We start from the raw sequence: 27,265 nt of genomic DNA on the forward strand, positions 1-27,265 counted from the left end.
AATAAAAGATTTGGAATTTTAGTTTAGCAAAGCAATATTTACCAAAACAGATGAGCTGGTTACATCACATAGTAACTAACAAAGAATCAAGGTTATTATATATTCACAAAACATAAACCAGTCATGTTTTTTAGTTGGTTAATGGATAGGGTTCAGTCAAGCCACTGAAGTTGTTGGCTCAGAAGAGATTGTGTCTTTGTGGTCCATGGAAGCATCCAGTGGACACAACTAGAAAAGATGTAGAAATTAAGAGAAAACTCTGAGGGAAGTGGGAATAAAGTTATATATAAATTATAACCTGTATCTGGTGTTTCTTTTGGAGAAAGATGTCTTCATTTACAGCGTGACAACCACATGAAAAGTAAGTGAAATAAGGTATGTCTATCTGTGGTGTGCCATGCTGACAAGGAATATTATTATTATCATTATAGAACTGTCTCTTGTATGTTTATTGTCCTGTTTGGTGAACTGTGGTTAAATGTATTAAGCATGCACACGCATGCATTGATTAATGACAACACTGGAGTTCAGAAGATTGTCATGTAGAACTTATTAGCAACTAATACTATTAGATGATGTGTCAATAAATGAGAAAAAGATGAATTAACTTTTTTTATATAGTAATGGCTGATGGAATGAGAACAATCTACTAGTGTTGGGTCGATTAATCAAAATTGGAAAAAGTCAGAAGTTTTTGAGGTAGCTAAATATTTGGAAATTTTAAAAGAACCAGAATCGTGAATTTACAACAGAATCAGTAATTTTATCAGAATTAGATAAGAATATTGGAATCGTCCCATCACTACAATCTACTCTCATGAGTGAAGATTTCCAAATTCTAACCTGATAAAAATAGTGTGAATAATGCAAATTTTTATTCCTTTCTATCATCTTAATTTTAATCAAATTATGATATGTCTTAAATTTAATCTTGTCATTTCACATGCTTATGCTAGGAAAAGAGTGATATCTCTCCCATAATGAGCTTATTCACTAAGGCTAGACCAACTGATTATTATTGTCTTTGTTTTTACACTCATTCGAATATATCTAATTATGTCTTAAATTTATCCATTAGTTTTTAATTTTTTTCCATAATTATTTTATTATTTTGAAATAATCTAAATAATATTATTAAGAGAAATTTGAGTAAAAGTAATTCAAAGTCTATTTCTCAGGGACAACCAATTCACCTCCAACTCATGACAAAGAATCCAACAATCAACAAATGCAACATCTTCAGAAAGAGATCTGTAAGCAACTCACGGACATGAAAGATCTTCTCGACAATCTCATTAAAGGTAAAAAAATATTCAATACTATGACATCAATAATAATAATAATCATTTCATTGATAATGTACACACCATAGATGTATATATGATGGAAATGATGTCAGGGAAAATCTTAAAGATTTTTCCCACTCCAAATTAAAAGTTATCATTTGTTTTATTCCTTTTTCATTCTGCATATATATTCTCCCTCTTACACTAGAGCTGGTGCTACCAGATCAGGCTGTCAGAAGATACCGGCTTATTGACTAAAAATGCACCAAACATGAATGTTTTTTTTTTTTCTTTGCAAAACTCAATCATGTTCTGAAAAGTCAAAAACAATTCTCTACAAAAAAAAAAAAAATCAGACGCTATAAATAAATAATTAAAGATATTGTGGTTAAAAGTAAAGAACCTTACCTCATGCATCGTGCGGCTCGTGTTAGGAAAAAAAAAAAAAAGAGAAAATAAAAATGGCCGCCCTCTGGTATTTATGGACTGATGATCATGTGATGTGACGAGAGGGGGGAGGGGTATGCAAATGAGATGTGGTTGGGTCTCTCTATAAAAGAGCCGTCTTCTTTATTTTGGGTGTCAGTGTGGAAAGTGCAGAGAGAAGAGAACAGTTGGATTTGAGTTTGAGACTTTTGATCTGAGGTTGAGTTCAAATTTACGTCAGATATGAAGAACTTGAAGCATAAAATCTTTTACCAAAATGACTGATTTTGGTATTAAATGACCTAAAAAGAGTTGATATGCTGTAAAAAAAAAAAAAAAAAAAAAAACCCCCAACCAAACAACCGTCATATATTGGAGATCGATCTACTACACCTCAGTACAAACCAAGCAGTCTCATGTGTGTCATGATCAACTTGTTTGAATCTGTGATCAATCTTTTCAGTACTTGTGCAGAATTTGCACCAGACATAACTGTCCACTTGACTTTGCTCGGAGTATGACCTTATGTACTCGGGTTTGGCTATAATCTGATGTAAGATGTTGATCAATCAATCAATGCACGACAAAGGAGCAGACGATCTTTGGGGAAAATATTGAAAGAAAACAAAAAATCAATTAATTAAGTAAACAACACATTCTCAAATGCCCGTTCCTAACAGCTTTATACAAGATGAATATCTCCACCTTGGATCAAGTGTTGCAGACGCTGAAAGATGTCATTTCATATTGTCAAACAAAACGATTAATTGCTGCAAAGAAAAATTGTATGTCTTGTGGCGAGAGGTGCTTCATCGCCAAAAGATGATTTGTTTAGGATGGATGTGGCTGGAGATGTACCAGGACGAAATGCTGGCAATGGACGTAATGTGGGACTAGCCAGGAGCTTCTCAATGGTTATCTCTTTGACTTTGTAGGAGAAAGAAGTTTGGTAATGATCCTTTTGTTTCCATCTTATATCGGTAAAGAATCTGTATGTATGGTGAAGCATCTGGTGTAATTGTTACTTGTAAAACCTAGCTTTATTTCTTCTTTCACCACCAACACTCAGAGCCTTGTTTTCCCTCAGTGATGCAGCTGTAAAAAAATCTTTCTAATCTTAAGGGAATATCCCGACTCTTAATTTAATTTAAAAAAAAAAAAAAAAAAAAAAAAAAACTGTTGCCCAACTCCACCCTACAGGAAAAAATTGTTCATGAAAAGAAAAAAATAACAAAAAAAATTACTTTACATTAATTACAAAAATAAAGAAAAAATGCAAAAGGAAATATTACAGGAAAAAATAATGCTTTTAAAAAAAAAAAAAAACTTTTGCTTAAAAAACAAATATGAAAAACACAAACAAAAAATGGTTATCTTAATTTTGTTCAATTTTGTTTGACAAAAAAATCGTTGAAAAAATACAACTTTCTTTTTTCACACATAAACAAATTTGTTTCAAGAATAAAACAGAAATTGTTATAGTAAGCCGTTGTTTCTTTTTATTTTCGTTATTTTTTTTCTGATGATTTTATTATATTTAAATGTTTTCTTCAGTATTTTCCTTGAGTAACGTTGTTATGCTTTGATAATCTGCGATGCTCCGTGAAAGTCAGCAGTTGATGTCATGTTCTGAGCAAAACTGAGTGGTCAGTTAGTTATGTTTCGTTCAAATTCTGTACAAGTACCATTTTTTTTAATCTCTATAGCAAAACAATGTACTTAGTGACAAACAATATGGATTTTATCCTACAATATCAACAACTGATGTTCTGTTATATGTTAATATCACACAGGATTACTGAATCAATTGAAGTAGGCTTCGTTTCAAGAGTGATAGCTCTTGACATATCAAAGGCCTTTGATAGAGTTTTACACAAGCTTGTTAGCTATGGAATATCTAGTAATGTTTTCTCGCCCATATTTTCTCAAATAAGTCTACTAAAGTAGTTGTTGATAGGTTAAAAATCTGAAGCACATCAAATCAATGCTGGCATACCTGAAGGATCCATTCTAAGATCAACACTCTTCCTGATCTTAATCAATGATCTTCCAAATCATATTCTAAAATTATTTGTTTATATCTATGCTGATAATATAACTGTCTCTGGCAGCACTTTGAACAACACTGATGATCAATATTTTAAAATTTTTTATCTGACTTGAAACATCTGATTGAATTGTTACTTGGAAAACCAAGCTTTTCTTTTTTCACCACCAACACTTGGAGCCTTGCGTTACCTCAGTTAAAATGAACAGTTCTCTCTTCGAGGAATCCTTGTTTGATAAGTTCTTAGAACTGACTTTCATTCAAGATCTGAAATGGAAAAATGATTGGATCATTCTACTGCTCCAGAAAGTTTTTGACTTCTGATGTAGTCCTCTACCTACATAAGAGTATGATATGTCCTAAGATAGAATACTGTCTACATCTAGGAAACTGCCACCCACCAAAAAGAATTTTTCTTTCTTCTAGTGCCTGACATACAAATGAAATTTCCATTTTTTTTTTTTTTCCAAAACTTTCCATCTCTGAATATCTTGCCACAAAATTGCTTCTCTGAGAGTTGCCACATGGTCATCTTCAAATCTAATGTCTGTAAATACTTGTCATAAACCGTCCTCATAAGTCATCATTTCATTCATTATTTCTAATCCAATCATAATATTCATCATCATTAAGCTTATAATCGATCTCGTTAACCTTTATCCTTGAATGGATTTTAGCCTTAATAAAAAATGAAATGGTTCTCTGCTTTGTTTTATTATTTAAAATTTTTCTAATTTTTTTGCTTGTCATAATAGAATGTTACGATCCTAAACCAGTCCTTCCAGTAGAAGAAGAGGAGGAGGAGTGTACAAACATTAGCAACGAACAAGGTGCTTTGAGAGCTCTCACTAGACAAGTGTACATTGTACAACAGCAAATTGCAGATGTTGAGCGCAAATTAAACACGCTGCACAATTACAAGAGCACCACACAGCTACATTCAAACAAGGTACATTCTTTTATTTTCTATTTATTATCAGGTTTCTCCTACTTTCTAATCAGTTAATTTTATTTACCTTTTTATTTGAAAGATTTTTTTAAAATGCCAAGTGATGTTGTCTAGTGGGCTTTGCTTTGCATAAATAAGAAGCAATTGATTGATGGAGGTTGCTCAAACAATGTATAGAACTGCCCAAAGTCATGTTAGAATTAACAGCACATTTAGTTACAAATTTAATGTTAAAGTGAGAATATATCAGGGCTCTGTGCTGAGTGTGTTATTTTTCGTTTGTATCTTAGAAGTATTGTCCAGGTATGTCATAATTTTATGAAAACTAAAGGAATGTGAGTAAATGTTAAGACCTAAATGATAATCAGTGGTTGTGGTGTTGAAAATTCCTCTGCTCCAGTTGTGGATAGGTTTTTTGTAGGACATGTCAGCACTGAGTATATAAGAAGTTCAGTGGAATTCTAGGTAGGTTAAAAAATTATATCCGGTTTATATGCTAGATTTTGGTTGATTGATTTTTTAATGGCGTATCAATCCGGTTAGGTCATTTAATGTCATCAAAGATTATTTATCCTAGATTTTTAAGTGAACGTGTGTGTGTTTGTCTGTGTACATTTCCCTACACAATAACTCTATCAATTTTTAGTCTACAGACTCGAAATTTAATATACAGGGTACTGAGATTTGGGGAAATCGATGTGATCGGTTTTCGGACAGAAATTTGGCTGTTAAGGGGTCAAAGGTCAACGATTTGACCTTTGAGAACTCTACCAAACTCCTCCGACAGTTTTGAGTCTAGACACTTGAAATTTTAGATATAGGTTCCTTGGACATGGATCTAACGTAATAACTTGAGTTGAGCCCAAAACAATAAATGTTAAGGGGTCATAATAGGGGTCAAAGCTAAAAAAATTGACCTTTTTTTTTTTTTTTGCTCAGCATACACCTTCATACACCCGGCCAATGCCGGTATATATATATGTTTTTTTTATTTTAAACATATTAGTAGGAATATTTGGGAGATGGGTAACAAGATTTTTGTGTTTTTTAAATGTTCTTGTAAAGTCTTGTAACTTTCAAAAAATAAAATATATTATCTACATGAACTTTGTTAAACAGATCATTCATATTGTTTATTTGGTTGTCTTTTTGGTCTGTTGGAGGTTTTTACAAGCAATGAGTATGTATTCAACAATGAAGGGTAACTGGCATGGTATGCATGTTGGAGGTGATATGAATGAGTTAAATGAGGATGACCAATTTATATGTATTATGTGCAAGAAGTGTAAGACAAGGAGATGGATGAGAACTCAAATGTGTGAAGTATATTTCAATTGTGAGGCTATTCAACTTATTCAGAGGTTTTGTTAGCTTAGTTATACCTTAGGAGTGCAAGGAGGAACTGGTGTGTAAGAATGGATGGAGTAAGTTCAGGGAACTACTGTCATTACTAACCAACAGAGTGTTACCATTGTTGACCAAGAGAAGAGTTTATAAAACATGTGTATGCAGTGTGCTGGTATATGAAAGTGAAAGCTGGCCAGTCAAGTTGGAGAACATACATTGCATCAAGAGAACTGAAATGAGAATGTTATGATAGATGCGTAATGTGACAAAGGCAGGCTTATTTCTGATGGCCACTGAATCTGGACAGTATAGAGAAATATGTATAGAACCGGAGACTTCATTAGTTTAATTACATTGAAAGTATGGATGAGTGTTTGAGTTAATAGATGTAGAACAGTTGAAGAAGTGGGGTCAGTTCGCAGAGAAAGACCAAGGACAACATGGGATGAAGCGATAAGGATGAATTTCAGAGAAAGAGTGATAAAGCCCTGGCCAGTGATAGGTTTGTTTAAAAGTCAATTTCTAAAAGCCATCTAACACATGCCAACATGTAAAACAGACATTTAACTGAATATGATAATATTTGACACATATTTTTTCTTTATTAATTTTTATTGCAATTAAAAAATTTTAATCTATTTTCTTCCAGCTGGATTGGACGAAATCTCGACTGGTCGCTGCCTATCGTAGTGCATACAAATCCCTGCAAGGAATGACAACTCACCTCCGGCGATGTGTAGACCCTGTCATCCAACTTCGACTTATTGATCTTCTTTCTCAACTACTTCAGTCTGTACGCAAACTGTTTGACCTCTATCTGCAACTGAGCAGTCTCTTCTCTAAAAACGTTAATTCAACTTACCCGGAACTACTTGATCTGGTTGACCACACTGATGTAAGTACATAAGTGTTTGCATGTGTTAGAAAAGCGAATACAAGTTGAAGCCCTCAAAATGCCACCTTTTGAATCTATTATATAAAAGACAGTTGTCTGGGTGTATGTGTGTGCAAATTTCGCCAGAAGGTGGGGTGAGTTGGTGTGCCAGCTATTTTATGTACTAAAGGAAAGTAACTTTGAATTATCACTTCACATGGTACTTCTCTTATACCAACTTATTCCTCGAGAAATAGAAATAGATGAGAATTGTATGTATGTAAACATGTGTATGCCTAGAGAGAGGAATGGGTTGGATTGAGGAGAAAGAGAGGATTCTAAAGGAAAGAGAGATATAGAGACAGATGGAGAGGGCAAAGAGATAAGTTTTAATAGAAATATGTTACAGTTTTGTTCTGGGCAATGCCAAGTAGCTCTGTTAGTCATTATCTGTCGCTATCTTATTTCTCCAGTAGTTATCAGCAAGCTGCAGCTTTCTTTCTCTTAGCAAAATTGAAATAAGAGGGCGCTGTCGATGTGAGTATTTCTTAGTGGGTGTTTTCTGATGTTCAATGTTACTAATGTCTTTCTGTATATTCTGTCAAGTATTACATTTGGCTGTATTATCAATGTCTGAACCGTAGAGCAAGATAAATTTGATCATGGCTGTAAAAAAGAATATCCCTTTTAAGATTATCAGGAAGAACAGATTTCTAAATGGTTCAGTCAGTCAAGGACACTGCAGGCCTAGCCTTTGTGATATGAACATTATTTTAGAATAAACTCCCTTCTCCCCTGTATGTCTTTGTATTCCATATTTGTTTTTGTCAAGATATAGTCTGTGTATTTATGAACAAAATAAGCACACCTAAATATTATTCAATCTTACAGGCGTGGACAGCTCTGTAAAATTGATATCTCTGGCCATGTATTTATTTATTTCTCTTTCTACCAAGTCCATCTTCATCACTTCCTCTTTGTTTTCTTTGGCTTTTCCTCTCTGAACTGGACCTGCTACTTTTTTTTTTTTTTTTTTTTTTATACACCAGAAACACAACTTCAACTATTAGCTGTTCAGTATTGAATCGTGTACATACAAATATATAAACATATATGCATACATAACTTTATATAGATGGTGATATCTTTGAGAAATATGGCTGAGTTTTTATTACAAACAACAAATCTCCATTATATTAAGATAAATTGTTTACGTTTTATTTTACAATATTTTTTACAAATCTGACAATCAAACTTTGGTGTAAAATACAAATCCATAGCTTTCACATGACGTGGAAGTTGAAATAATTATTTGGAATAATGATTAGTAAAGCTAATGAAGTTGTTGCGAAGTTTTGTTACTTTGGTAATACCATTGAAGCGCAGGTTAGAGCAATTGCGAGAGTTAGGAGTGGATGGGTGGCATAAATTCAAGGAACTTCTGTTATTACTATCCAATAGAGTGTTACTAATGTCGGTCAAGAAAAGAATCTATTAAGCATGTGTGTACAGTGAGATGATGTATAGAAGTGAAACCTGGTCAGTAAGGGTTGAGGACATGTGTTGCATGAAGTGAAATGATATAAAAAATGATACAATAGATGTGTAATGAGTCTTAAAGTCAGACTTAGGTTAAAGGAAGATTAAATCTGGGCAGTACTGGGAGAACCAAAGACTCTGATTGTGTGGCCATGTTAAAATAATGAATTAGAGTTCTTGCGTTATTATATGTTGGACATTACAAGAGAAGAGCAAGGAGAAGCATGGGAAGATTTGATAAAAATAAACTTGAGAGAAAGAAGGATAAATAAAGACCTGGACAGAGAAAGATTAATTTGGAAATCAATTTCTTAAAGTCGTCCAACACATGCCAGCATGTAAAATTTCTCTCTGATATGCTCATAAGAGTAGTGGTTGATGGGCAGAAATCAGAGGCCCACAGTATTAATGCCAGAGTCCCTCAGGGGTCCATACTGGGCCCAACTCTCTTCCTGATCTACATCAATGATCTCCCAAAACACATACTAAAATCCTTCGTTGACATCTATGCTGATGACTCGGCCATCTATGGCAACACATCAAAGGCCGTAAATGATGATGTTCTCTCTGATTCTCTTTCCTCTGATCTTGAGCGCGTGGTTCAGTGGGGAAAGAGGTGGCTGGTTACCTTTAATGCATCTAAGACCAAGCTCCTATCTCTACATCATAAACGCTATGATCCCCATCTGGCATCAATCGAAATGGATGGCTCTCGTCTAGGGGAGGCCCCATGTTTTGATAAGCTTCTGGGTTTGACCGTTACTCCTGATCTTAAATGGAACACATACATCAAGTCTGTGGCCAAAGTCGCTGGAAAAATGGTAGGATCCTTCTACCGCTCCAGAAGATATCTCACTAATGATGCAATTCTCTATCTATATAAGAGCCAAGTACGTCCAAAGATTGAGTACTGCTGCCACATCTGGGCAGGAGCTGCTAAAAACAGCCTATCCTGCCTTGACAGAGTACAAAATAGACTTTAGTGGCTTGGTGGGTGATGCCCTTTTCTCTACCCTGCAGCCTCTCACCCACAGAAGAGACGTAGCGAGCCTGTCTTTCTTCTATCGTTATTTCCATGGCAAGTGCTCGTCTGAGCTCCATTCTCTAGTCCCCCCCTCGCCAATATTTTTCAAAAACCACCCGACTAGCTGAAACCACCGTCAATAATTTTCCCCACTCCTTATCTGTGCCTAAATCAAAACGTAGATTCCACGAACAAAGCTTCTTTCTTAGAACTGCACGCCTGTGGAACTCTGTTCCGCTTGCCTGTTTCCCTCCCGACTTCAACCTGGATGTCTTCAAGTCCAACACAAACAAATTCCTGATGAACCCTCCCCCCCAAGTAATGACACCTTATCAATTCTCCAATATTATTGCTACACTATCCCATTGAGTACTGCACACACAATAACCCTTATCCCCGAGTGGCCATTGGGCCTTGATAAGTGGTGAACTCCATGTAAAAAAAAAAAAAATGAACACTAAACCAAATATGATGATTGATATACATCACAATATTTAAAAAAAGATGCAACACCAATTATTTTCTCTTAACATTGCTGAATTAACCATTTTTGCCAAACCATCTAATTTTATTTTAATACTAATTTATCAACACGCCTCCTAAACCCACTAATTATACACCTAACATATCTCAAAATCACCAGGGATTTTTAGAAACCTAAACAGCAGTGAAATTTTTTTGTTTATGAAAATAGATTGGTGTTTATGTTTAACATAACTGTGACTTGAATTTACCTGTGAAGTCATAACTAGGTTTAAAGTTAAACAGAATAAGATATAATCTTAAAATAACAAGAGACTACCAGCAGCAGGTGCAGTGTAAATAAACAAGTTGATAAGTCACTACACAGTAAACAAGTCAAACTGTCAGTTACCTGAAAATCAGTCTTGCATCTATATTAACAAAAAAAAAAAATCAGTCTTGCATCTGTATGAACAAAAAAAAATTGGTCTAGGCAGACTACCACCAGCAGGTACAGTGTAAATAATGAAATTATTTTTCTATTGATAGGCACTTCAGTCTGAATGGCAGGAACTACTTGAATGCAAGTTGAAGCGAATACTGTCGAATGGTTCGCAGGGTTCAGTATTGTCAGATTCATCAAGAAAAAAGTCCAGCAGTAAACGCTGCCAGAACATTCGGCAACCATTTTTATTAAAAGGCAAGTAATCTCTGAAAATTTTTCATTAATGTTACGCTTTTACTTGTGTACAACTACTATCAAAAATGATAAAATGAGGAAAAAAAAACTATGCTTCACCAATGTTAGCACTAATATTCATATGAAATCTTAGAATTACATTAATTTTTCAAATAGGATTATCATTTCTGATGACCTAAAGAAAAAATACCTACTGGTGACCTTTTTTATTTAGATGGTGAAATTGTTTATTTATTTATTTATTTTTTGACTGTTGGATCACCATTTATCAAGGCCTGGGGACCACTTGAGAATAAGAGTTAAACAATGTGAATAATATTAAAATGAATTATTCAAGAGGATGGCTTGACAAGTATTTTAGACATGCTGTAATTAGTTGGGAAGTAGACTCATGGTATCTTGTTGCACAAAAGAGATATGTTTGTGGAAGGTCTATTTGTTTTAGTTAAAAAGAGAGTAAGAGAGAAGATAAAGTTATTTACTGTGGTTGTAGCTAGATGCCTTCTTACTATTGTGGTGAGCAGGGATTGAAGCTCAGTCGAGCACTGAGCATGAACCTAATGATACAGTATAGAGAAATTAGTAACATCTCTTCTGTGTAAAAGAAGCTGTATGAATGCGAAGTGGTCTTCTCTTACTAGATTGCGAAATCGATTTTGTACTGTCAAGACAAGAAAGTAGCATCTTCTAAGATCTGATAGCAGTACTCCATCTTATACAAATTGCATCAAGAGTGAGTTATCTAACTTATTAGCTGTCCAATGTAAGTCTTTCTAAAACTTTTTTATTTCGATAAGATAGGACTGTACTATTGCGAGTTGAAAAAAAATTATTTTGATGTAAAGAAAAAAATACAAAATTTGACTTTTTGAAAAAATTTTTTTCTTCATTTAATTATTGAGCGGCTATATAATAAAACTTCTTGATCAATTTATGTGATTTTTCGCAGATAGTTTCGTTTTGTTATGGGTATGTACTAGTGTTGGGATACTTAATTGGAATCAGAAAAATAAGAACTTTTGGGGTATCGGAATCGGAAAATTTTGCGCCTATTTTCCGATGGCAAAAATTATTCTTTTACTTATCTTTTTTATATAATTTTGTTTAAAACAAAGTTTTCCACTACTAATAATAAAATAAATATTTATTGATTTTTAACTATCAATAAAACTAAAATCTATAGATCACACCCCACAAGTGTGCTCTTATGCGTTTGAGAGAATATATGCACAGTTAACATGTGTTTTTACGGTAATTGGACAAAATAACATCTTTATTGTAAACTTAGAGATTTATAAAAAATTGGAATCCGTAATTTAGTAAAGAATCAGTAATTGTATCAGAATCAGGAAAAATATTGGAATCTTTCCATCACTAGTATGTACATTATTAAGATCTTAATTTTGTTTCTTAATATGAGAGGAATTCTGGACAAGAACTGAAGTAAACCAGGACTTATTAAGATAGACTTTTATTTCTAATAAATGTTGCTTTTGGTAAAAAAAACAAAACAAAAAAGCAAACTAAACCACAAAAAAAAAAAAAAAATTCCCTGATCATTGTTTCTGAAGTGCATAAATCCTGATAGGATGTTAAAACATTTTTTTTTCTATCAAAGTTAAGATAAAGTTATTGTGTTGTTCTGTATCAGTTGGGGATATATCCTTGACAGTCAATACAACGGCTTTGTTACTGTTGAGCTGAGGCAATGTTCTGTTCAGCCTTATAAAGTTCACCCTCGCAGGCATTACCCTTTTTTTGAGAAGGAGTTTAATTATTGTTAATTGCCTTAGGTGTCTTTATGGGGAACACCAAAATGGCTAATCAAGAAGTTTTTACTGGCCAGAGTGTGCTTCCTTTTCAAAACCTCATCTGACCTTGTGTTTAACTTCATGGAGATAAACAAATTCTTTAATAGATAGCTTAATATTGATGAAACTATTGCATATATATATATATATATATATATATATATATATATATATATATATATATATAGATTAACATCTGTATGTGTGTGTGTGTCTGGTCACGAATAGGCTCCTATATGGTTGACTATTTAAAAAAAAAAATGATTACATATAATGATAGATGTATCGAGGATCAGGAATGGATATGTTTGATCTGGCAGAACGTTGGTTCATAAAAATTGTGGGGTCTGCGTTCACGCCTGGCCCCCAAAGTATGGAAATGAAAAATGAAAAAAAAAACGTTTACAAGGGTTTTTGATATAGATGTACATAAGAATACTTTGATGTATGTTTCAACTTTATTAGGGAGGGTATAATAAAATTGTGGGGTCTGCGTTCGCACCTGTATTCCATGGAAATATGGCACAAACTTTAACAAAGACTTTTCATATCTATTTGCGTAAGTATACTTTGATGATTATGTTTCAGTTTGAAGAAATATGGTATAATAAAATTATTGGGTGTTCGTTCGTGCCTGACCTCGATAGAATGGAAATATGTCACAAAGTTTAACAAGGTTTTTTTAATATAGATCCACAGAATATTATTATAAGTGTTTCAGTGTGAACAGGTATCGTATAATAAATTATGGGGTTTATCTATTTTATTTTTACTTTCATCATATTTTGCTTTGGTTTTGATACCCCCAAATTCGAAGCTATCTCTTTACAACCCTTCCTTTTCATAACCTATCATACTTTCATAAATCAGAGTCCATTTTTTGTAGGCTGTTTTTTAACCCAGTCAATGACGGGTACTTTTGCTAGTATATATATGTATATATTTATATATACTTGTTTATTGTTATATAAACATGCTCACATCCCGCTGCTACAAACAGCCACTTGTTTCAATCAAACAACAGATCTCATCAGGCAGCGACTTGACTATTCAAATGTTCAATGAATAATCTTTGTTATATAAACATGCTCACATCCCGCTGCTACAAACAGCCACTTGTTTCAATCAAACAACAGATATCATCAGGCAGCGACTTGACTATTCAAAAGTTGCTGCCTGATGATATCTGTTGTTTGATTCAAACAAGTGGCTATTTGTAACAGCGGGATGTGAGCAGGTTTATATAACAATAAGCAAGTATTATCAGCTCTTTTTATTGAGCACTATCTAACAACCTCGTTGAATTCACTAGTCCATTACTTTTGAATAAAAAAACCCTGAGTATATATATATATATATATATATATATATATATGAAAATAGGGCAATAAAATATATATATATATATAGGGCAATAAAATATATATATATATGAAAATAGGGCAATAAAATCATAATGAATAACACTAAATATTATGATCTGTTTTAAAAATCGTTATGCAAATTAGGCATGTAATGCAGTTTTTGTATCTTTGCAAATATTACTATTACAGAGGATGTAGATATACTCGGTGTTGCCCAGTAGCTTTTTTACTTTTAATTTTAGTGTGCTTTTTTTTCTTTTAAACTATGTATTTTTTTGTTTTTTTAAATATAATTTTGAAAGCTAAATTTAATTACAGTATTGTTTGGTTATAAAATTATTAAATGAACCACATTCTTATAAAACTAAGTTAATGCTGTTTTAATCTGTTCTTGTAAAAATACTGGATTTCAATTTTTAAAGATTTAAAAAGTTTTCTGAGAATCTTTTAAAAATTTTAAAACTTGGTAAAGATTAATTTCTATTCAACAATTTAAATGCTTGTATTATATGGATTCATCAGATTACTGTTCTCATCTTGAGTGTCATTTTCACAAAGTTTTGGTCAATGTAACCTCTGACATTCTTCAACTCAGGAATGTTTGTCGAACTTGGAAATTTGGACAGAATTTTGAACGGAACCCTTTATTTACTTCACTGGGGTAGCATGCTCTTGTTCCGTCAATTGTACAATTGCAAATTACTTAGGACCTCTGTCCAGTCATGGTTGATGGAACAAGAGCACACTACCCTTGTAAAGTAAATAAAAGATTCTGCTGGAAATTCCGTCCAAATTCCCAAGATCAACAGAAACATTCCCGAGTTCGACAAGATACACCTGAAGAAGGTTGGAGGGTATATCGACCGAAATTTTGTGAAAATCACACTCAAGATGAGAACAGTAGTCTGATGAATCCAAATAATACGAATAACCAATCCTCATCTCAAAAATTCAGAAACGTTAAGTTTAAATGTTGCTGAATTGTTGTAAATTTTCAAAGGGTTACAAACAAATTATTTTTGTTTCTCAAAGGAAATATTTTTTTCTATTCTAATTTTTGTATTTGTTTGTTCATGTACTTAGATGCACCTGAAAGGAAATCCATACTGCAGAAATCCTCAGAACCATCCAACCCCAGCAAGAATGTTCATAAAACAACCAAAAAGTTTCCTACAATGAAAAAACAAGCAAAAAGTGTCATATTCCCTCATCATATACAGGTATGCTCTCTCACTCTGCCTTTCTTCTCTCTCTACTTTTTCTCTCTCTTTTTCCTATTCTCTCTCTTAGCCTTTCCTCTCTCTCTTTCCCTTTATTCCTTTTATTTTCTCTATTCTTTTCTCTCTCTCTCTCTTCCCCTCTTTTTCCTCCATTTTTCTCTTTCTTCAATTCTCTCTCTATCTCTCTCCATCCTCACCCAACCAATTTCCATAATTTTATTAGTTTTCAAGACAACATTGGTCAAATGGTCCACATTAAAACCTTCAGTGAAAATTGTGATTGTTAATTTTTCATCCTCCTTCACTCAATCTCTCTTTTTTTCATTGTCTGATTCGAATTTTTTGAACTTTTACCAAATCTTCACTGGGATCATGCAATGACCGTGCTTGCATTCCAAACTTTTTTGATGTGGTAGAGCATATGATAAATATGAATATGATTTTCTATTTCTGAAAAAAAAAAGAAATTTTATTAAACAAATTTTTTATTGTTTTTATTGAAAAAAAAATGAAATGAATCCAATTGCTACATTGTAAAATGTTGCATATTTCCATTATTTGCTCCTTTAATTTCAGATTCATCGTAAACCTAATGAAGTTTTCACACATCAACATGCTTATACCCAATCAACTTTGTCATCTAGTTCAAAATCTGAAGCAAAAGGAAAATGCGACTCTCCAGAATTAAGGTTAGTTTTTTGTTTTCCTTGAATGATAAATTCTTTCTCATTCTCATTGCATATTAAATCTCTCTTGCTTGAGTTATTCTCCTTGAACTATTCTTCTATTCTTGTTTGTCTATGACTAAAACTCTATCAATTTATTTATCCTACATTTAATTTATTATAACTCTAGAGAACTTAATCCCTCCTATTGAGCTGATCTTATATCTGCAGTATTCAGAACAGCTTGTGTAAAATTCATACCTTCCATCCTTCTTTAACAGTGGTATCCTATATGTTCATTTATCGTTTGTAGTTCTTTGGCTCTGAATTCACGTGATCATTTCTTTACTAGATGAACTGAAAGATCTGATATACTATTAAATCTAATAAATCTCACACTGTCTGCCAAACTCTAGTTGCATTCCTGTGATTTATTTTACAAATACTTTAATGGAATATGCTCTGATGAACTTGCTGTATTTGTATCTCTTTAGCATAATTACATCTGATCATTCCGTTGGCCTTTCTTTTGGTGAATGAAGGGTTTATTAAGTATAATTAAGATATTTTGATGAATGATGGTTATGGATGACTAGTTAAGTAAAATTAGTCAGTAAAAGTATTTCTTAGCCCATTTTTTGGCCTTGTGCCACATTTTCTATGTATATATATTTTAAATATTTAGAAATAAAGATGTAGTTGCTGTATATATAATCTGTGTGTGTATATATATATATATATATATATATATATATAGCAACTTTATATATAGGAGAGGGTTGTGGTTGGGGCTATCGCAATGTAGTTATAGTAACAATCTATGTAGTAAAATAAATAACAATGACAATATTGAAGGAACTTCAATAATTTCTGAACGTAGTGTGTTCCAAATATTTTCGAGAAACCTTAACACCTACAGCACAACAGATACACATTTAGCCTCAATGTTGTCTCCCTATACACATCCATACCAGCATGCCCAACTGTGGACCTAATTATGGACTGCCTCTTGGATAACAACCTCTACTGCTTCGGCTTCAATGCCACCAACATACATCATCTACTATGCATAATCATTGAAAATACACACTTCAAATAACAAGCATACATCAGGTTTGCCTTTGGGATCCAACCTCTGCAGGATACTAGCCATTACATAAATGAACAGGCTAGAACAACGTGCCTTACAAAGCTGTCACTCCTATTCTTCACAAGATATGTAGATAGCATCCTTATCCTCACATTATCTCAAAAAGCCAACAAAATTCATGTGACCTTTGAAAACATTGACCCACACATGAAGTTTCCCATCGGACACTTTGACACAGCCAGATCTCTTTCATTTCTAAACTTCATCCTTAGCATAATTAATCAGGACACATACACGCTTCTTTAGAAAGAGCACCTGCAGGGACATCTTCATAAATTACAAATCATTTCTCCCCACCCAAGTCAAAATAGGTTATGTCATGAATGAGGCTAACCACATCCGCAACAATTGCACTAGTGACACAGATAAAGCCACCGCCATTAGATGTTTTCAACAAACACTCAAATAGAATGGGTACCTTGCACATACTATACACCATCCTTAAGCACCTAGAAAATGACAACTACGCATTCTAAAACACCTGTTTCTTAAAACTGTCACACTTCAATGATAGAATAATATCAGCCATCCGCAAAGAAAAACTAGACGTCCGACTAACACACTCTGGATCGACACTAAGACAGCACTTATCCAGAACTAGGAAATCTATCTACAATAACCCTTGCACTCTATCGAACTTCCCCATCAATAATATAGAATTATGCAGTCACACATATTCAGTGTACAAAATACAATGTGCAGTATGCAGTGAATTCTAAATAGTCGGCACTATATATATATATATATATATATATGCATTAACGAATAAACCACAACTAAGACGTCCTCATTCTGTAAACATCAAACCAACAATCACAATCCTACCAAAAACATAAAAGAAGAAAAATACTAGCCACAGAAAGAGACCAAGGCAATCTAAGACTCAAAGAATCACTGTTAATAAGGAAACCCAAACCCTAAATAAACAATATAGCAGAGCTAAATTTCCGTTTCCTTCTATAATTACATGAACAACACTCTTAGCACATATTCTATACTTATAATAACTACAATATTTATAACATGCTACGAATAATTGATACACATGAACACTATAACACTTGCAGACACCCATAGCTATATCTGAAATTCGCCCACCAATAATACTGGCCACACATGACATTAATAGATATACCTGGTATGTGTACGTCTTAATACAACAGTACAACCCTGAACATAGAATATAATTGACTGCCATCACAACCCTAAATTATGTGTGTGTATGGACATGTATGCATGTATGTGTAAGTGTATTTAAAAAAATACTGTATCTTGAGTGCACTAGCGTGGGTGTGTTTATTATTATTGATATATGCATGCATGTATCTATGTGTGCACATGTGCTTACATACGTGCTGACTTATGCACCTTCTCTCTACACATAAAAAGAATAAAGGGCAGTAACTCAGCACCCCACTACACCAGTTGCTTCCCTTTAACCACTTCCAGACTTACACGCATATGCACTTAAAAAAACTTGTGAACGAGAGACTAAATGAAACAAGCTGCAATTAAATTAAAAAAAAAATTGGGAGAATGAAATAAAAATAAATAAATAAAATTTATATCAATTTTAGGCAACACCTGTAACTTATTTCATTCAGAACCTTATTCCAGAAATTGACACGACAATTATGCGAGCCAATTCGACTGCGAGACTAACACGTAATATACAACATCCGGAACCGACACAAACACAAAATGTAACAACATTCGATAACTGTCTCTGCTCCCCTCTCCTTGGAAATATTTTTCAAAAATATTTGGGAAACTCATACATCTACTATCTTGTGCAACATGTTCAGAAATAAATATGCATAATTGAAAATTATGAAGTCCCTTTAATATTGTTATTTATTTTGTAAGAAAAAAAATGTAAGGAAAAATTAAAGATGGCGCCCGACTCTCTCTTTAACACGGTAAGATATCCTCAACACGGCACAAGAAGCAACAGCCACACGATTCCCCAGCCAACTCAATCGTCACTGCCCCACGTCTTTCCCCTCACCCGCTTTTATCGTCGTTCTGGGCCGGCTAAATTTGCATATTCCGAGAATTCGTGTGACTTTGCGAGACATCATACTTTACAAAAGACGGCGGTCGCCATCTTGGTCCCTCTTTTCTATTTTTGGTCGGTAACGCTGAGCTGGTCTCGAGGTAAGTCTTTTTCCCCTCATCCGTCTCTCCCACGTACCCACACAACACGCAAACACGCGGGCGCTTATCTCCTGGATGCACGTTACACTCCCCCCTGATCTGATGATCACATAGAGAGCACTGGGGGGGTGGCCTTTTAGTGCGTGTGCTTCTGCGAAGAGGTACATTCACTGTTTCAGATTCGGGCTCTGGATCTGGTTCCGCCTCATCAGATGAAGTATCGCTATCAGTCTCTGGAAGGGGCTCACTGAATCCGTGCATCGGCAGCTCATCGCTAGACGCTTCACTGCTTTCTTCTGTAGTTGTATGACGCACCTCGGTAGCTGGGCGAAGATCTCGCACATGTCGTGGGGTTCCATCGACCAAAACAGACTGCTGGCTAATCACTCCAGATATGTGTCCTCGCTTAAACTTGTCGGTGCACCGATTTCCTGGAGGCCGCACCCACACTGGATCTCCCACTTCATATCTGTTATATGTTCCCTTGTCGGTTGGCTGCGTAGTGTTGATTCCCTTCACTCTGACTCGGTACGTGTAAATAGCATTCGCAGGTGCGGTTGAAGGGGACGTCCCGTCCTTTGGCGTAATGTTGTACCAATATGTTGCTTCCGCAATAGTACATCGCTTCCTGGCAGCAATTCTCTTGATGCTGCGATGGCTTCATTCAGCAATGCCATTTCCTGATGGCACATGCGCACATCGCAACCGTAGACGGACGCCCCACTCATCTAACAACTGCCGGACTTGCTGGCTACAAAACGCTGCATCATTGTCAGTCAGGAGCTCTTCCGGCGCACCTCGCTCAAAAAAAATGGATGATAGGTGGTGAACAACATTTGCTGAATCCTGTCTGGTCATCTGCCGCCACACCGCAAATCTCGTAGGCCCGCAATCAATGAGAGTTAGAAAGGGCTTGCCACTGTAATGGGTAATATCCATGGCCAGCCGCTGCCACACACTCTCAACTTCCAAGCGACCCTTCTGCCATCGCTCTGGTGCAGGATCAATAGACTGGCAAGCCTCACAATTTCTGACGATCTGTCTGACATCCATCTTGGTCACTGCTGGGTATGCACGCCTCACAAAATAAAGGGTCCTCTTGATACCCGGATGTCCGCTCTGTGCATGAATTTTTTGTATTTGACATGGGTCGATTGCAACTGCACAAGATCGAGCAGTAATCTCCATTCCCATCTTCGCGGCTTCATACCATTTGTGAGGTACACGGGTCAGTTGGTCAGCACGATTACAATGTGATGGCACCAGAGTGACGCTCAGTGATAGCCCATACTCAGATACCAGGTTTTTTAGCGTGTCTAGCCTTCTCCGTATTAACATTTCGCTTGCTGCCTTGGTACGGACTCGTGTCCGTCCTGAAAGTGTGTCAGACACCCAGTGGTAGACACAGAGAGAATCTGTGTACAAGGTCAACTTCTTAGACTGCCACTGCAGGGCCAGATTTACCCCCTTTACAACAGCGTCCAGCTCTGCCAGGTTGATATGCTGAGAATCTGTTACGGGCCGCAGCCAACACGCATCCTCGAACACGTTTCCTCCTTGCTCCAACGATACTCCCAACGCCAAAGAACTGGCATCAACCCACACACCTACGTTGTCTCCGTTAACACACCACCGCCCACAGGCAGGGTCCTTCTTGTTCACTCTCTCCAGTGTCTCTTTAATCATCAGAGTTAGTAGGACATCATCGGATATGTCATCCCAACCCGTGGTTGTTAAATTTGCTCTGCGTTTAATCACACCAACAGCTGCGCGGAGCCAGCCACAGACCGGTAAGTGACCAACAAGTTTTCCACACCAAGAAAAAACGGTCCGCCTTGTAACGAGGTTGGGGATGCTTGGAATTTCACTGCTACGCCTCCATTGTAGGGTGCCATCCTCTTCATAAACATCCAATCCCAATACACGTGCTCCTTCCCTTAAACGTTCGGGATTCTTGCATTCCAGACCAAACTGAGCCAACTTTTCTTTGACACACGACGCAGACTGTACATCTTCATTGACGTATACGTCATCAATGTAAGCTGACGTTGAGTCCCTCATGGGCTTTTCTTGGGACAATACTGTGTTGACAATAGTCTTCATGATCTGTGGTGCCACATTTAGGCCGAAGCCAAGGCGTGTAAGGCAGTACCTCTGCCCCTGGAACCAAACTGTCTGGAACGGCCACAACGTCTCATCAACTCGCACCTGTAAATAGGCTTTTCGTAAATCCAATATTGAGACATTAGTGCCTTTCTGACGCCATTCCCTCAACTTACTGGCGCATACGTCAGCATCGGCAGTGTAGGCTTCAATATGCTTGTTAAGCTCCCTATAGTCCAGCACGGGCCGTTCTTTCGACTTGTTATGCTGGACTACTGCCATCAAGGGTATTAGACCCTTCGGAGGCCCAAGCTTGTCCTCAGGGTAGGGGATTAACCAGCCATCTTGGATCCACGCCTTTAGTTCCCTTTCGTATTCTGCTCGGGCCTCACTGGGTATAGGGTACTCTGCAACCCCATTCTTGAGTTTAGTCGGTGCCATTCCCTCGGTCCACTTCCAAGATGCAATCCAGGCCCTCTTGCGCGAGTCGTAGTCCACTGTAAAATCCGGCCGATCGATATGGAGCGCTGCACACACTGGGGCCTCTAAGAATCGCACCTTTCCATCTCGATGAATTGCGACTCCCCCCAGCGCCTTGATGGCATCGTATCCGAGCAACAGGTCAAACCCCAGGAGATTTCCTTGGGTCACGAGCACATTGATCTTAGTGGCTGCACCGGTGTCCGTGTAGATCTTGACAGTTCCAGCTCCACAGCATGTCTGGGTCTCGCCTCCTATCGTGGTGACTTTGATCTTCCTCTTAGTCCAACTTGGACACAGCCTGGTGCTCACTATAGTATGCGAACAGCCTGAGTCGAGAAGTGCTGAGCAGGGTATCCTGTTTACGTAGACGGTTATTACTGGTTGCGCCTTGTTCAAATTTTGCTCGGGGAGCAGGGCGGCGCTGACGTCCTCTCCCCTGATACGTTTCCCGCACAGTTTTGGGCTAGATGCCCCAAACCGCCACACTTAAAACAGCGCACACGCCCCCTGTTGGTGCAATTCCTTGCAAAATGTCCGCGTCGGCCGCAGCGAAAACATTTCCCATTGCTTGCAGGGTTCTGATTCGGAATCTCCCGAGCGCCAATCTGGCCTGTCTGTGTCGCCATCACAACTGGTTCCCCCAGGTCCTCCTCATCTTTGATGATGGCTCGAGCACGTTCCATCAAGTGTTCCATGGTCGTTGTTGAAACGCTGGTTGAGGCTCTCAGTAGCTGCTTCACCCGAGTGGGAAGGCCCGCCACAAACGCGTACGCGAGTGTCCGCTCCGACACCCCTCCACCGAACAGAACTGCGAGTTTCTTTAACTCAGCGAAGAAAACGTCCACGCTTTCCTCTGGTAGAAGTTTTCAGGAAGCAAATTTTTCATAGGCCGTACAAGGATCCATGGCAAATGCCTTGTACAGCGCAGCTTTAATTGCGGTGACATCTCCCTTTTCGGCAGCACTGAGTTGCTGATATACACTCAAGGCACCCCCAGCCAATCTCAGGGGAATTACAGTGTGTACCCTTTTCACCTCACAAAGGTCGCACGTCAGCTCGACCCTTTCAACCCAGTCGACGATGGACGTGGACCCGTCAAACTCGGGTATGAGCTTTAAGTCAAATTTCGACTCGGTCATAGTCCTAGAGGCCAAATGGCCGAAATAGCTTGTAAGAAAAAAAATGTAAGGAAAAATTAAAGATGGCGCCCGACTCTCTCTTTAACACGGTAAGATATCCTCAACACGGCACAAGAAGCAACAGCCACACGATTCCCCAGCCAACTCAATCGTCACTGCCCCACGTCTTTCCCCTCACCCGCTTTTATCGTCGTTCTGGGCCGGCTAAATTTGCATATTCCGAGAATTCGTGTGACTTTGCGAGACATCATACTTTACAAAAGACGGCGGTCGCCATCTTGGTCCCTCTTTTCTATTTTTGGTCGGTAACGCTGAGCTGGTCTCGAGGTAAGTCTTTTTCCCCTCATCCGTCTCTCCCACGTACCCACACAACACGCAAACACGCGGGCGCTTATCTCCTGGATGCACGTTACATATTTTGCCACCTGGACTGTTTCCATAACTACATTGTGATAGCTCCCAACACAATTCTTCCACATTTTCCACATTGCTTCAAGCAAACATTAAAATCATTCTTATGTGTGTGTTTTATTTTTTATTACCGTTTTATCTAAATAATAATAAAAAAAAAATAATTAAAGAAAAATAAAACACATATTTGCTCTGCAATAGTATTGAGCACTCTTTTCAGGTTTTTACTAATTACCAGTTTTACCAAATATATATATATATATTAGACGAACCATTTAGATTCAGAAAGTTTATCATCATCATTCATTCAGTTTTGATATTTAATGTTTTGTAAATGTTCTGGACTCCAGGATCGGTAATATCAGAGATTGTCTTACGCCTGCTCTCTCTCTCTCTCTCTGTCGTCTGATCCAAACTGTTGATATCAGATATATTGCAAGCAGTTAAGTCACTTCATATACACTCAAACCAAATTTTTCTTTGGATCCTACTCATTTTTTACCTGATGTATCCATGCACATTTGGAATTGATGCAGAAGTTGGCATATTGTTATCTGAGATGCTGAGTGCTTAGGGCATCCTAAAAGCCATCAATACCAAGTGTCTGATAAAGTATAGGCAGGTTTGTACAATCATGGTGTACTGACTTCTGTACCATCATCATGTCACATGTGTGGAAACATGAGAAAAAAAAAGGATTATTGACTAAATGTGTAAAAAATTTTTAGCATTAAAACTTAAGACCTAAGGGCAATAAAATTCGAGAAGGGGTCAACAGCTAGTTATGGCTGAGCCTTCAGATTGTGTTGGCCAAAGGTCCTACTAAGACCGTTTAGAAGTTAACTGAACTAGATAGAAGAGACAGCTATCAGAAGAAACCATTTAAATTTTTTTTTTTTTTTTTTTTACATAGGTATCACCACTTATCAAGGCCTAGAAACCACTTCAAGATAAGGGTCAAGAGTGTACAGTAGTCAATTGGACAATAATGTAATCGTTAGTAATAGAAATTCGATAAATTTGTTAACTTAAGTGGAATGGCTCATCAAGAACTTGTTTACGTTGGACTTGAAGACAATCAGAATGTAGTCAGCTGGAAAGCAGGAAAATGGAAGACAGTTCCACAGGCATGCACTTCTAAGAAAAAAGCTTTGTTCATGGAATCTACGTTTGGGTTTAGGCACAGATAAAGAGTGGGGGGAATTATTGATAGTGTTTTCAGCTAGACGAATGTTTCTTGTGAAAGTTTGGCGAGGGGGGACCATAGATTGAAGATCAGTCGAGCACTTGCCATGAAAATAACGAAAAAGCAGAGACAAATTCGCAACATCTCTTCTGTGAGATAGAGGTTGTAGGGAAGAGAAAAGGTCATCTCCTACAAGGCTACAAAGTCTATTTTGAACTCTATCAAGGCAGGACAAGTCCTTTCTAGCAGCTCCTGCCCAAATGTGGCAACAGTGCTCCATCCTTGGACGTACCTGGCTCTTATATAGATAGAGAATTGCATCAGCAGGGAGATATCTACTGGATCGATAGAAGGATCCCACCATTTTTCCAGCGGCCTTGGCAACAGATTTGATGTACGTGTTCCATTTAAGATCAGGAGTAAAGGTCAAGCCTAGAAGCTTGTCAAAACATGAGGCCTCCTGAAGACGAGAGCCATTCATTTCAATTGATGCCAGATGGGGATCAGAGCATTGATGATGTAAAGATAAAAGCTTGGTTTTAGATGCATTAAAAGTAACCATTGTACCACGTGCTCAAGATCAGAGGAGAGAAAATCGAAGAGAACTTGGTCATTTACAGTCTTAGATGTGCTACCATAGATGGTAGTGTCATCAGCATAAATGTCTATGAATTATGTAAGGATGTGATTTGGAAGATTATTAATGTAGATCAGGAAGAGAGTTGGGTCCAGGATGGTGCAATGCTAGCACACATATCTGTTCAAAAATCTAATAAGTGTCATTTTATATGATTACTTGTGTTTACGTTTCATTTCGTAATTCTGCAAATGTTCATATACAAAAATATTTTTATTCTAATAATCCAATCTTTTTTTTTATTATTTCATATTGCTAATTCACTTTATAAATTTTTTTGCTCTGAAAAGAAACTTTGTGATGCAAATCTTTAGTTTCAAAATGATTATTGGTGTTCTCTTATAGGCAATCAGTTCTAACCCCAGCTGAAAATAAGAGAAACAATGAACAAAGACCAGATTTGGTAGGTTAAGCTTCACTTGATTTTGTAGATTATTGTGATAAGTGTGTATTTTTTTTTTTTAAAATGTTTTATGGGGATTGCTGTATATTATCACAGATAGAATAGAATATAAGATTTCAGTTCCAGATTTACAGTTTCTATAGCATGTATTGCTCGACTTCTTATAATCTTTTATCTTTATACCTATCAGTCTGTGTGTATATAAATACCACGAAGGTTCATAAATAAATGAGACTAAGATGCAAAACTGTCTGCTGATCACACCTGAATTGTTGGTCACAAAATATCTGTGATGTTATCTTAGTACTCCATCACTCATGCTGTGTTTATTTTGATTTGAAGATAAATACATGATACTCTGGACTGCCTACTCCCCAAGCCAACACACTGGAGAATGTGAAGAAATAATTCACCAATCAGAAGTAGGATGAGTGGACAGCCGAAACTCGCTGAGAAACAGAAAGATGAAATTAGTCATTTCAACTGGTCAGATCGTTGTAAATGAGACATGATTTTTGGTTGAAAAATAGTCAAAACTTGACAGATTAGATGGGAGCAGATCAAAGCAGACAATATGCGAATGCTCAGGGTGAGATGTAGCAGATGATTTGACTTCAACTAAATGCTAACGATAGCCTCAGTTAGGTAAAGATATACAGGAACTAATCTGCACACATGCATCCATAGCAAAACTGATTTCAACACAATCTATGTTTGTGTTTTCTCTCGCTAGTCTGCATTGTTTGCTTTGGTACACTTGTAAATATGTGCTTGCACTCTCACCAGTTGCCAAGATGAGATGGTCAGATCCAGAGATGAAGACTGGCTGAAAACTTTACTTGTACTTGTAATGGAATTCACCCGAGATGAGTTAAGCTCGTTCCAATGGTGTTAGCGGCAGAGTCAATGGCATGATCTATCCATTCATGGTTCTAACGATGGACACCAAAAATGCGAGGGCCGGACATGATTGCTTTGACTATCATGAGCCAAGTCTTAAGTTGACCACCTTGGCGTTTCTTCCAACGAGTGAGCGCATTGGGCACCACCAATTGACGGACGAATTCATCCTCTGGCCGGGCAGCACGTGATTGAACTACCAGACTCTGTTTTTCACCAGAGTTTCCTCCAGGCCAAGAATGTTACATCTAGTGCGTATGGTCCAGCTGGGGATCCAGTCAGAGACAAGAACACGCAGGATACGGTGGAGGCAGTAGTGATCAAAGACTTCAAGTTTATGAAAATCCTCTCTGCACAATAGTCAGGTCTCACATCCATAGAGCAGAATCGTTCTGACCATGGCTATGTAGATCCACAACTTTGTGGCACATTTTTTCTCCTGGTGAGACCACAGTTGTTTTTGAAGATGAACGAAGGCTGCTCTAGCCAGGTTGATGCAAGTGATGATTTCACGGGCAGAAAACCATGGTACATGATCTTAAATTCTGAAAAGAAGATGCAATTAGTCAAAAGCTGGAATTAAAATTTACTAGAGACAACTTGACTCCAATATGGTATCATAAAGTTTTTGTTATATAAAAATCAACCGTTTGTCAATTGTAATTCGATACAACAATCCTGTTCATATTTGAATTCTTTAGACTACTGTTCTCGTCTTAAGTGTTATTTTCATGTTTCGGTCAATGTAATGTTTCAACGTTTCGGTCAATGTAATGTTTCAACGTTTTGGTTTCAGTCCTTCAAATGTATCTTTTTGAACTCTGGGAAATCTTTCTGTTGAACTCTGAATCTGCACAGAATTTTAAACGGAATGCTTTATTTAATCCATGAGGGTAGCATGTTCTTGTTCCATCAGCCATGACTTAGTAGAAATCCTAAGTAATTTACAATTATATTTTAAGTACTATCTGCACTGAAGATT

General features: G+C 36.7%; 1 protein-coding gene across 2 annotated transcripts in view; it reads left to right on the plus strand.

Moving 5' to 3' along the window:
* The window catches only part of LOC145291178 (uncharacterized), a 60,615-nt gene that overhangs the window by 14,415 nt on the left and 18,935 nt on the right, over positions 1–27,265 (plus strand). For both annotated transcript variants that reach the window (XM_080136778.1, XM_080136854.1), the window contains exons 4-10: positions 1,179–1,301; positions 4,515–4,708; positions 6,705–6,950; positions 10,504–10,654; positions 14,913–15,049; positions 15,626–15,738; positions 25,326–25,383. In XM_080136778.1, coding sequence (XP_079992904.1) covers positions 1,179–1,301; positions 4,515–4,708; positions 6,705–6,950; positions 10,504–10,654; positions 14,913–15,049; positions 15,626–15,738; positions 25,326–25,383 — 1,022 coding nt within the window. The remainder of the gene's footprint in view (positions 1–1,178; positions 1,302–4,514; positions 4,709–6,704; positions 6,951–10,503; positions 10,655–14,912; positions 15,050–15,625; positions 15,739–25,325; positions 25,384–27,265) is intronic.

The sequence above is a fragment of the Euprymna scolopes genome, chromosome 1 (genome assembly GCF_053919585.1).
Source record: "Euprymna scolopes isolate OS-2025 chromosome 1, ASM5391958v1, whole genome shotgun sequence".
NCBI lineage: Eukaryota > Metazoa > Mollusca > Cephalopoda > Sepiida > Sepiolidae > Euprymna > Euprymna scolopes.